Source organism: Mirounga angustirostris, unplaced genomic scaffold, assembly GCF_029215605.1.
Source record: "Mirounga angustirostris isolate CCGP_5_RB_7025 unplaced genomic scaffold, mMirAng1.0.hap1 SCAF_6, whole genome shotgun sequence".
NCBI lineage: Eukaryota > Metazoa > Chordata > Mammalia > Carnivora > Phocidae > Mirounga > Mirounga angustirostris.
In genome coordinates this window covers 113,134,113-113,147,095 of record NW_026991714.1, presented here as the reverse complement: position 1 = coordinate 113,147,095, position 12,983 = coordinate 113,134,113, and the positions used below count along the sequence as shown (strand labels likewise).

The 12,983-nt window shown below is 47.2% G+C and overlaps 2 protein-coding genes across 2 annotated transcripts; one reads left to right on the top strand and one right to left on the bottom strand.

Moving 5' to 3' along the window:
- Positions 1-370: 370 nt before the first annotated feature.
- LOC123846607 (AP-1 complex subunit beta-1-like) lies at positions 371-3,877 on the bottom strand. The gene is given in 4 exon segments (XM_064594906.1): positions 371-2,060; positions 2,062-3,105; positions 3,107-3,209; positions 3,399-3,877. Coding segments are annotated over 4 exon segments (2,868 nt in total). The 5' UTR covers positions 3,781-3,877; the 3' UTR covers positions 371-721.
- Positions 3,878-8,354: 4,477 nt separating this feature from the next.
- Positions 8,355-10,576, top strand: LOC123845494 (polyadenylate-binding protein 1-like). The gene is given in 2 exon segments (XM_045876242.3): positions 8,355-8,608; positions 8,610-10,576. Coding segments are annotated over 2 exon segments (1,419 nt in total). The 5' UTR covers positions 8,355-8,371; the 3' UTR covers positions 9,792-10,576.
- Positions 10,577-12,983: the final 2,407 nt, after the last annotated feature.

Below are 12,983 nucleotides of genomic sequence, written 5' to 3'. Positions count from 1 at the left end.
GACTCGATCCCAGGACCCTGGGATCGTGACCTGAGTCGAAGGCAGACGCTTAACAACTGAGCCACCCAGGCGCCCAAGATTTTTATTTATTTGACAGAGAGAGACACAGCGAAAGAGGGAACACAGTAGGGGGAGTGGGAGAGGGAGAAGCAGGCTTCCCGCTGAGCAGGGACCCCAATGTGGGGCTCGATCCCAGGACCCTGGGATCATGACCTGAGCCGAAGGCAGACGCCTAACGACTGAGCCACCCAGGCGCCCCTAAAACCTACTTTAAAGAGAGAGAGAAACAAAAGTGAACCAGACACTTCATTGAGGTTGGCTGATGAGTGACAGCCAAATATCAATTCTCATTTTTTTTTTAATGTTTCAGTGACACTTTTCCTTGCTTTAATATTTTTTGTCTTTTTCTGCTTTTGAAATGAGCTCTCAATTACAAAATATCAAACTACACTATGGAGAAGCTCACAAGTAAGGACAGATCGCAGAGGCAGGTGGCAAGAGGTGGGGTGTGATCGAAGCAGTGGTTACAAATTTTCACAGGAAGCTAAAATTATCCAACAGGTTGTGCCCTAATGTTAGCACAGGTTAGACTAGTCACTACCTTGGTGGGCGGCCTCGGTGTGTTTGGGTTCAGATTCTACACGGCAATACGATTTCTTCCAGTTAAGAGTTCTTGGCTTGCACCAATCACAGGGTGGCCGGAGGGCCCCAGACCAGTCTATTAGTTTTTCAAAATGCTGTCATAGACCTGATAGATGTACTGAGAGACTTCGGGAGCTCTACATTTCAGCGACAGCGTATAATTTGGGTTTCCTGGCTGGATACATAGCTCAGCCAAAATCCAAATACCATTAGTGAGCTTCAGGGATTGGTACAGCATGTCCTGCCCTTCCACATTCCTCTTGGCAATAGTATAAACACTGTTGTTTTGCAATTTGCTGGAAACAGTGTCAGCATTTAAATGACATTCCTTAATCTGAAACTGAAGTTCATTTTCATTGGGAATATCCTTCCATGTGGCAAGGAAGACCTGGCGCTTCATTTTGCCATCTTCTACAAAAAGCACATTGAGTGGGAAAAGGCAGCTGCAGTAAAAGACATCAATATTGTTTTTCACAGTCACCTGCAGGTTATTCAGAGGTTCCATCTTCATGACTGGGCCCAAGGTGTTGAGAGGCAGGGAGACATCAATGCTCTGGTTTGGCATGAGCAGTGTATGGATGGCCAGAGGAGTGCTGGGGCTGACACCAAAGCTATTCTTGTTAAACTGGATTGCAAAGTCTGTCATGTGCTGGAGAGCTTTGTTGGTGAAGTTCATTTCCATATAGATGTGCCCCTGGCGGTGAGTAAATGTTCCGGAAATCTCCAAGCCTTTAGCTTTTACTGCAGGCAGCCAGAGAGCCTTAGGAGCCACATATCCACCAGGTGCCATGCCTATTCCCATGGAGAGTTCAAACAGGTCATTCAGACCACTACTGACCACAGCAGGAGTAGGTGAAGGAGCAAAGGTTGCAGATACTGATGAGGGGATGAAGGATTGTCCCACTGCCGGACTTCCTCCAATGCCCCCGCCAAGGTCACTGCCAAGCAGACTATCTAGTCCTCCTCCCAAGAGATCCACTGCTCCCATCTGCATGGAGGACACCTGTGGCACATTGACTGGGGGACCGAGGTCAAGGTTTAAGAGGTCTCCTAGAAGGTCACCTTGGGAGGGGATAACCTGAGGCTGTTCCAGGGTCATGGCTGTGGTGGTGCCAACAGGGCTGTCACCTGCATCAGTGCTCCCGTGATGTATTGGCAAGTGTTTGCGATGGATTCCATGACTTCCTTCCACAAAAGCATTGGGAGGCTTATGGTACACCGAAGCCAAAGATCCAATGTGGCAGATTAGCTCATCCAGCAGAGTTGGCTCAATAAAATCTGTCTCCTCAGAGATCAGTGGCTTCTCAGACAAGACTACTTCTTTGGCTGTGACAGGGTCCGTTGAGAGAAGGCGCCAATAAATATAGCCTTGGTCTCGAAGGCCAGGATTATCAGAATCCTGTGTGCCAAACTCCAGACTTGCTGTACCAGCTCTGTGTTTCTGATGGTTTCTTAAGAAACAGCTTCACGATGGCAGTAAGCAGAGTGAGCTGCACCTGGGTGCTTTCATCATGAAAACTCTCCAGGAAGCTCTCTAGTAACTCATCTGCATTGTCAATTCTCTCAGCATATTCTCCCACAATCCAAATCATAGCTGCTCGAGCGTCTGGTTCATCCAGTGAGTCTAAGTTCTCACACAGAGTGGCAATGATACTTTCATACTTGTTGCGATATTTGCGAAAGATGTCCCTGATGACGACAATTGTCTCTTGGACCACATAATTTACTTTGGTCTGGATGAGATCAAGCAATGTGCTTACACAGCGCTCAGCAGATTGCTCCACTTTGATGGCACTCCGTCCGATGGCCCGCACAGCCTTGCGAACAAAGTCAACATCCACCTCTGTGGCATATTCCTTTAATTCCGCCAGAACCTGAGCAGTGTTCGCTTGGGATGCTAAACGAATCATGATGTCCAGTTTCTCTAGTTTAACATAGATGGGATCATTGTACTTCACAAAGAAGACTTTGATTTCCTGCTTCAAGATTTCAGGCCTTTTCTGGACAATTAGATTGATATTCCTCAGGGCGACATACTGCACCTCTGGCTCCCCAGACAGCAAAGTGACAAGTGGAGGGGCCAACTTCTTCAGCAGCATATTGTAGTAGTCGGAGTCCTTGGGTAACAACTCCAGAAACTTCATTAGGACTTCTACCGCTGAAAGCACCACTGCTGAGTTGGCGTGAGAAAGCCGGGGAGTCACACGCTCACAGATGCTCTGAGCCTCCCGGTCATCTTTAGGGTTGTAATTAGACAGGCAGTCCAAGATGAAAATCTGGCCCCATTCAGTGCATTCATTCAGGGCTGGCAGCAGCTTATTAATGTTCTGTGGGTTCAGATCAAGTAGGTTGCTGTTTGGGTGAGAGTCACTGATTTCAGATAATGCTGCTACAGCATTAGCCACCACCATTGGATTTGAATCTGCTATGAGATCCTGCAGAGAATCCAGAAATCCCTGATCTTTGGGCATTGATATCATGGAGTTTTGCCACACAGACTGCTGCTGTTTTCCGAACATAGGGATCTTCATCCTTCAAGCACTTGCGGAGAGGCTCACAGAGATATTCTGTAATCTTTTTTTTTTTTTTTTTAAGATTTTATTTATTTGCGAGAGAGAGAATGAGAGACAGAGAGCATGAGAGGGGGGAGGGTCAGAGGGAGAAGCAGGCTCCCTGCCGAGCAGGGAGCCCGATGCGGGACTCGATCCCGGGACTCCAGGATCATGACCTGAGCCGAAGGCAGTCGCTTAACCGACTGAGCCACCCAGGCGCCCGATATTCTGTAATCTTGTCCACCCGGATGCACCCCATGGTCCTGACTGCTAAGGCCCGAATTAGAGGATTGGGATCTTCACAGTCCTTCACAAAGCTGTTGACAGCCATGATGGCCATGTCTGGCTGACTCTTGGTGTAGTTCATCAAATAGAGATAAACAAGCTTCTTTAATTCCAGGTTGTCAGTTTGCATACAGTTCACTACATCTGGAAAGAGAGAACTAACGTCCTTCCCCACAGTCATGGCAGCAATCACTTTCTTCACAGCCTCCTTCGTCTTTTCTTTCTTTTCATTGTTGAGTTCAGCCTTTAATTCAAAGATTTCTCCTTTTTTATTGGTTGTGAAGTACTTGGAGTCAGTCATGGTTTGGGATCTTTAATGTGCACCGGAGGCGAGGGTGGAGGTGGCAGCAGCAGCCAGAGAGCACGGCCCGAGTGGCGTTGTAATCCAATTCTCATTTTTTTATTGAGATATAATAGACATGTAACACGGTATAAGTTTAAGGTGTACAACATATGGATTTGATGCATTTATGTTGCAATATGACTGCCATTGTAGTGTTAGCTGGTATCTCTGTCATGTCACAAAATGATCATTTCTTCTAGTGGTGAGAACAATTAAGATCTAAGCTCTTAGCGAGTTTAATGTTTATAATACATAATACAGTTTTGTTGTCTCTAATCACTGTACTGTGTATTAGACCTCCAGGACACATTTATCTACTAGTCTCCAGCATGTACTCTTAAGCAACATCTCTCCCATTCCCCAGCCTCAGTCCCTGTCTTTCTGAGTTTGTTTTTTGTTTTTTTACTTTTTAATTGTTATTTATTTATTTTTAAAGATTTTATTTATTTATTTGAAAGAGAGAGACACAGCGAGAGAGGGAACACAAGCAGGAGGAGTGGGAGAGGGAGAAGCAGGCTTCCCGCTGAGCAGGGAGCCCGATGCGGGGCTCGATCCCAGGACCCTGGGATCATGACCTGAGCCAAAGGCAGACGCTTAACAACTGAGTCACCCAGGCGCCCCTGCAGATATATTTTTAAACCACTACAGAAGACATGGAGGGGCAGCCTGGTTGGGGATGGGGGTGTCTCAGACCCCGAGCAGGGTGAGGAGGGCATATACATAGACTGAGCCACCCAGGTGCCCATTTTTTGTTTTTTTAGCTTCCACACATAAGAGATATATACAATATTTGTCTCTCTCTGACTTATTTCATTTGGCATACTGTCACCAAGGTCCATCTATATTGTCACAAATGGCAGGGTTTCCTTCTTTCTCATGTCAGAAAAATACGCCGCCGTATGATACAGCACATCTTCTTTTTTTTTTCCAAGATTTTATTTATTTATTTGAGACAAGGAGAATGAGAGAGACAGAGAGCACACATGAGAGGGGGGAGGGTCAGAGGGAGAAGCAGACTCCCCGCCGAGCAGGGAGCCCGATGCGGGACTCGATCCCGGGACTCCAGGATCATGACCTGAGCCGAAGGCAGTCGCTTAACCAACTGAGCCACCCAGGCGCCCACAGCACATCTTCTTTAACCATTCTTCTATTCAGGGACGCTTAGTTTGTTGCTGTAGCTCGGCTCCTGTGCAATGACCATGGGAGTGGAGATACCTCTTCTCCATCCGTTTTCGTTTTTGTCAGGCAGCACATCTCACTATGATTACGAAATTTATTCTGAATCTTCTGCCGGCGCTTTTTGCCTGGTTATATCTTGAGATGGGTTCCAAGAAAGATGTGGTTAAAACTGTGATGGCCAAATTCCAGGAGGCCTAGATGATTCGAGCAGTTTGGATGGGGACCATTACTGAGGTTTGTAACAGTTGGCGCGCTGGGGCCGCCCCGAAGCCCCACATTTTGTCCACGCATTAAGCCCCCACTAGATGCCGCTAGAGGCTACGCTATGCCTCCCGAGCTGGCTGCGCGTGCCTCCCTCCTTCCCGGGGGAAACGACGAACATTCATTTAAATGCTTTGTGTTAGGACACACTCATGTGCATTTTTATGCCAAGTAAAGCTCCGTGAGTTGGAAGCACCACCTTTTCTACATCTTTTGAACAGCGCGTTGGAACTCAGCCCTACCGAGCGACTTCTCTGGGCCAGGCAGTCTTCATTCATTTTCCCATTTGATCTCTATGCCTGGCGTCTTCTGTTTGCCCCTCCAGATCAGCCTTCCACCCCTCTCCCACCACCGCGAGCCCCCAGGGGCTGAGCTGTCGAGACAGAATTAGCCAGCTCACTCCTACTCTGGCTTCCCCTTGGGTTTGGCCAGTGGGAAGCTCTGGCAGGAGGCGGCACTCGGAAGAGAGAACACTTGAGATGTTTGTTCCCCAGTTCCCACCGCAGAGCCCCCACTGGCTGGCTTTGTCCTGCCACCCACGGTTCCGCCACCTGTAGGGTAGCCCTCCACACAGCCTCTCTGTCTCCAGGTTTTGTCCTTCCGCCCCGGGGAGGTGACAGACAGCTCAATTGTTCCTAGTCCCTCGTCCCCAGTCTTGGATTACTGCACAATCCCCCAGGGTTACTCTACACCTTATTCACACCTTTGTAAATAGTCTTCGTATTAAACTCTCCTCAAATTACCCCCATTGAGTGTGTCATCTGTTTTCTGCCAGGACCCTGGCTAATATAATCCCTAATGAGACTGGGGTAATTCATCCAAATATGAGAGGCAGTAGGCAGCATACAGGGCTGGGAAACAGGTCTGTCTGCATCTTTTGCCAGGTCAGACTGCACTGCTCAGGAAGGGCCAGACTTGAGCAGTGGGCACATTGGACAGCCAGGAATGGGTCCAGCACTAGGCATAGGGAATGGACTCTTCTGCTCCGTGCCCTAGATCACTGCATGTCCAGGGCCCATTCCCACTTCTGTCCCTCCCGAAGTTGACGTGTGCCCTGCTCCTTATTCAGCAGTCATGGCATTTGCCCGGGAAGCCTTTGCTTGCAGAGCCCAGAGCAGTCTCCTTCAAGACTCCTGTGGCGGTTTTTAAAATATGCCCACTTGGGCGCCTGGGTGGCTCAGTCGTTAAGCATCTGCCTTCAGCTCAGGTCATGGTCCCAGGGTCCTGGGATCCAGCCCCGCATCGGGCTTCCTGCTCGGCGGGAGGCCTGCTTCTCCCTCTCCCACTCCCCTTGCTTGTGTTCCCTCTCTCGCTGCGTCTCTGTCAAATAAATAAACAAAATCTTTAAAAAAAAAAAATAAAATAAAATATGCCCACAAATTCTTTGAGATTCTCTCCATCAGGGGTGGTGTCTAATTCCCCTTCCTTGAATATGGGCTGTCCCTAGTAATTTGTTTCTAACCAGCAGAATACAGAAGTGATGTGCCCTGACTTCTGAGGATGGGTCATAAATGCAGATCAGCTTCTGCCTGCCTCTCTCCTCTTGGGACATTAATTCATGAAATCCAGGCTGCCATGCTGGGAAGAAACCCAGACAACACGGGGAGGCCACGTACAGGTGAGCCCTAGCTGAGGTCCCAGCCATGAGAAAGACTCAGGCCCCAGCCATGGTTTGATTACAACTACATGAAAGATGCCATTGAGAACCGCCTGGCTGAGGCCAGTCAATGGCAAACGAGAGAGAGAATAATAATAAAATGGTTGCCATCGTTCTAAGTCACTAGGTTTTGAGATAATGTGTGACACAGCAGTAGAAAATTGATGAAGTCCCTTCTGCATAGAAGTGACAGAGCCATCAATACTGATACTCTTTGGGGTGTCCAATGTATTCTGGGAGACTACTCTCCTTTAATTTTCTTTAAAAATCTCCAAATTTGGGGTGCCTGGCTCACTCAGTTGGTGGAGGATGCAACTCTTGATCTCAGGGCCATGAGTTCAAGCCAATCTCCAAATTCCACAAATAAATAAATAGCTCCAAATTCCACAAATAAATAAATAGCTCTGAATTTCCAATTTTTATTGCATCATGAGCTTGTCCTGGATTTTGTTCCTGGATACTTGAAAAGTTGATAACGTCTTGGAATTAAATGTACCTGAATTTTTGTTCAGAACAGGTTCATGTTCTAGAATCTGCTCTTTTCACTTGATAATATATTGTTGACAACTTTCCAAATGAGTAAATATAGATATCCCGGATGCGTTTTAAACAATGGCTTCATAATATTAAGCCGCGGTTTTTAGGAGTTCTCCCAAGCTGAATATGCCACCAAATAACACCCACCCACAGTAGGATAGTTTGTTAGTTCATTCGTTCTCTCACTCACTCATTCAAAACCCCATGAAATGCCCCTTCTCCCCGGCGGTTAGTGCTCAGAGTTTGGAGTGTGTGCTCCGACCTCGGAACACACATTTATTATTAAAGAAATCTTAAAAAAATCTAAAAAAATCTTTTAAAAAACCCAAAAAAATTTACAAAGAATCCGCGTCTCCCCCGCCGGAGACTTTTTTTTCTTCTTCCTCTTTTATAAAATAACCCGATGAGGGGCGCCTGAGTGGCTCAGTTGGTTGGGCGACTGCCTTCGGCTCAGGTCATGATCCTGGAGTCCCTGGATCGAGTCCCGCATCGGGCTCCCTGCTCGGCAGGGAGCCTGCTTCTGCCTCTGACCCTAACCCCTCTCATGTGCTCTCTCTCTCTCTCATTCTCTCTGTCTCAAATAAATAAATAAATAAATCTTAAAAAAAAATAAAATAAAATAACCCGACGAAGCAGCCGAGACCGACCCGCCCGCGGCCCCGCAGCAGCTCCAAGGAGGAACCAAGAGACCGAGGCCTTCCCGCGGCCCTGACCCGACGGCGCCACCCTCGCTTCCCAGCCGGCAGCCAACAGCCAGCCGCTGGCGGCAGCCCATCGACCCCGTTCTGCGGCCGTTGGGGAGTTTTCGATTCCGGGTGATTTTTGTCCCTCTGCCCTTGCCCCCGCTCCCCTCCCCCGGCTCCGGCCCCCGGCCCAGCGCTCGCTCTCCTCCGCCCTGCGGGCGGCCGTGCCGAGATGAACCCCAGCGCCCCCAGCTACCCTATGGCCTCGCTCTACGTGGGGGACCTACACCCCGACGTGACCGAGGCGATGCTCTACGAGAAGGGCAGCCCGGCCGGGCCCATCCTCTCCATCCAGGTCTGCAGGGACAGGATCAGCCGCCGCTCCTTGGGCTACGCGCATGTGAACTTCCAGCGGCCGGCGGACGCGGAGCGCGCTTTGGCCACCATGAATTTTGATGTTATAAAGGGCAAAGCCAGTACGCATCGTGTGGTCTCAGCGTGATCGATCACTTCGCAAAAGTGGAGTGGGCAACATATTCATTAAAAATTTGGGCAAATCCATTGGTAATAAAGCACAGTATGGTACATTTTCTGCTTTTGGTAACATCCTTTCGTGTAAGGTGGTTTGTGATGAAAATGGTTCCAAAGGTTATGGATTTGTACATTTTGAGACACAGGAAGCAGCTGAAAGAGCTATTGAAAAAATGAATGGGATGCTTCTAAATGATCGCAAAGTATTTGTTGGACGATTTAAGTCTCCTAAAGAACGAGAAGCAGAACTCGGAGCTAGGGCAAAAGAGTTCACCAATGTTTACATCAAGAATTTTGGAGAAGATACGGATGATGAGCACCGTAAGGATCTCTTTGGCAAGTTTGGACCTGCCTTAAGTATGAAAGTAATGACTGATGGAAAATCCAAAGGTTTTGGATTTGTAAGCTTCAAAAGGCATGAAGACGCACAGAAAGCTGAGGATGAGATGAATGGAAAGGAGCTCAATGGAAAACAAATTTACGTTGGTCGAGCTCAGAAAAAAGTGGAACGGCAGACGGAACTTAAGCGCAAATTTGAACAGATGAAGCAAGATGGGATCACCAGATACCAGGGTGTTAACCTTTATGTGAAAAATCTTGATGATGGTATTGATGATGAACGTCTCCGGAAAGAGTTTTCTCCTTTTGGTACAATCACTGGTGCAAAGGTTATGATGGAGGGTGGTCGCAGCAAAGGGTTTGGTTTTGTATGTTTCTCCTCCCCAGGAGAAGCCACAAAAGCAGTTACAGAAATGAATGGTAGAATTGTGGCCACCAAGCCATTGTATGTAGCTTTAGCTCAGCGCAAAGAAGAACGCCAGACTCACCTCACTAACCAGGATATGCAGAGAATGGCAAGTGTAAGAGCTGTGCCCAGTCCTGTCATCAACCCCTACCAGCCAGCACCTCTTTCAGATTACTTCATGGCAGCTATCCGACAGACTCAGAACCGTGCTGCATGCTATCCTCCTAGCCAAATTGCTCAACTAAGACCAAGTCCTCGCTGGACTGCTCAGAGTGCCAGACCTCACCCATTCCAAAATATGCCCGGTGCTATCCGCCCAGCCGCTCCTAGACCACCATTTAGTACCATGAGACCAGCTTCTTCACAGGTTTCATGAGTCATGTCGACACAGCATGTTGCTAACACATCAACACAGACGGTGGGGCCACGTCCTGCGGCGGCACCTGCTGTCCGCACCGTTCCACAGTATAAGTACGCTGCGGGAGTTCGCAATCCTCAACAGCATCTTAATGCACAGCCACGAGTTACCGTGCAGCAGCCTGCTGTTCATGTACAAGGTCAGGAGCCTTTGACTGCTTTCACGTTGGCATCTGCCCCTCCTCAAGAGCAAAAGCAAATGTTGGGTGAACGGCTCTTTCCTCTAATTCAAGCCATGCACCCTACTCTTGCTGGTAAAATCACTGGCATGTTGTTGGAGATTGGTAATTCAGAACTTCTTCATATGTTTGAGTCTCCAGAGTCTCTCCGTTCTCAAGTTGATGAAGCTGTAGCTGTACTACAAGCCCACCGAGCTAAAGAGGCTGCCCAGAAAGCAGCTAACAGTGCCACTGGTATTCCAACTGTTTAAAATTGACCGGGGACCCCCAAAAGAAACTCGTGCTTCACGGAAGAAAAATATCTAAACATCGAAAAACTTAAACATTATGGAAAAAAATTGCAAAATACAAAATAAATAAAAAAAGGAAAGGAAACTTTGAACCTTATGTACCGAGCAAATGCCAGGTCTAGCAAACATAATGCTAGTCCTAGATTACTTATTGATTTAAAAACAACAAAAAAAACCCACAAAAAAAAGATAAAATATAAAAACAAATTAATGTTTTATAGACCCTGGGAAAAAGAATTTTCAGCAAAGTACAAAAATTTAAAGTATTCCTTTCTTTAATTTTGTAATTCTTTACTGTGGAATAGCTCAAAATGTCACTTTTTTTTTTTTTAAAGATTTTATTTATTTATTTGACAGAGAGACACAGCGAGAGAGGGAACACAAGCAGGGGGAGTGGGAGAGGGAGAAGCAGGCCTCCCGCAGAGCAGGGAGCCAGACGCGGGGCTCGATCCCAGGACCCTGGGATCATGACCTGAGCCGAAGGCAGACGCTTAACGACTGAGCCACCCAGGCGCCCCCAAAATGTCACTTATGTTTTAAATAACACAATTGATAACTGAGCAAGGAAACGTAATTTGGATTATAAAATTCTTGCTTTAATAAAAATTCCTTAAACAGTGAAAAAAAAAACAAAACAAACAAACAAAAAAACCATGAAATGTTCACCAAATGCCTAGTAGTGGTTTTGAGAATATCAAGAACTTTGTAGAACTCTAAACCTAATTTTCTAGAGATAATTTTTGCTTAAGTTAGGGGAAATGGTCATCTTCCCTGGACAGGGTTGAAGATAATTGTTACAGGCAGCCTTTAAGATGGTTCCCAAACCTCCTCCCCTCCTGCTGTTTATACTATTGTGTGCTCTGGATCTGGTGACTTGCTTCTAACAAATAGGTGAAAAGTGATGGGATGATTAAGTTACAAAAGACTGTGACCTCCATCTTGCCCTATGACCTTCTATTTTTGCAGGCTTTAATGAAGCTGGTTGACATGTTAGAGAGGTCCAAATGGCAAGGAACTGATCCACAGTTAATAAGGAACTGAATCCTGTCAACAGCCACGTGAATGAGCTTGAACATGGATCCCTCCTGAGTCAACCTTCAGATAGACCACAACTTTGACGGATACCTTGATTGCCACCTTGGAGAGACCCTGACATAGAAGATGCAGGTACACTGTGCCCCGACCCTGACTCACAGACACTGTGAGATAATAAGTATGTGTTGTTTCAGTATCCTAAGTTGTAGAGTAATTTGTTATGCACCAATAGATAACGAACTGTCATTATTTAGGGACGAGAACTTGCAGGTTATGGCATGTGGTGACAAAATAAACGATTTAACTATTGTTTAGGGTTGCCTGGAATGAAACACACATTGAGGCAAGGCTCTGGGGGTCCTAGTGGCTGCCATCCGAAAACATCATAGAGGAAACAAGGAATTCAGGGACTATGGGTGAGGCCGTTGCTTTGAACTCTGGGTACTTTGAGGAAGGAGATTGAGAAGCACAAGGTCCTAGTTTCTTATTCCTCTTCCACTTCTGTTTATTTTTACTCTTCTCTTCTCATCTCTTCCCTTACGTTCCTGGAAAGTTCAATCCTAAAGGCACTAGGCAGGACAGAGCAAGGAAGGCATTTGTCCCTGGAGTGGAAGGAGCACTGGAGGCACAGAGTGGGGTATTGGTGACTGACTTGGGTTCGGAGAGCGTTTGTATAGGGGAGTATGGCCTGGCCCAGTAAGTCAGAACCTGGGCTGCCCCAGGAGGGCATTACGTAGGACGTTGGCCTCAGGTAGGTGTCAAAGCCCGAGGAGGGTGAGGACAGCACTGCAGAGGGGTAGCTCAGTGAGGGCGTCACACCTGAGCAGGGTAATGAAATTGTATTAGTTATCTCTTGCTGCATTAGAAATTACCCCCAAACCTCGTGGGGTATAACAATAATCTTTTACTATCTCACCGTTTCTGTGAGTCAAGAATTCAGAGCATAGCAGGCTTGTCTCTGTTCTGTGATGTCTCAGGCCTAGCCTGGCAGACTTGATGGCTGAGGGCTGAAATAATCTGAAGTCTTGGCCGAAGCTATAGTGGCTCACTTCATGCCTGAGAAGTCAGTGCTAACAAGTTGATTTCTTTCTCTGTGGGCCTAGCCACACATGACTCTGTCCCTAGGACTGTTGAGTGTCCTTATAACATGGCAACTGGCTTCCCTGAGAGCCAGTGATCCCGGAGAGTGAGCCAGGAAGAAGTTATCTTTTCCTAATGAACTAGCTTAGAAAGTCCTATGGCATCATTTCTATCATATTTTATTCATTAGAAGTGAGTCACTAAATCCAACCCATCATCAAGGAGAGGGGAATTAGGTGACACCTTTTGAAAGGAAGAGTTTCAAGGAATTTGCAGATACATATATATATATTTTTAAAGATTTTATTTATTTATTTGACAGAGAAAGACACAGCGAGAGAGGGAACACAAGCAGGGGGAGTGGGAGAGGGAGAAGCGGGCTTCCCGTGGAGCAGGGAGCCCGATGCAGGGCCCGATCCCAGGACCCTGGGATCATGACCTGAGCCAAAGGCAGACGCTTAACAACTGAGTCACCCAGGCGCCCCTGCAGATATATTTTTAAACCACTACAGAAGACATGGAGGGGCAGCCTGGTTGGGGATGGGGGTGTCTCAGACCCCGAGCAGG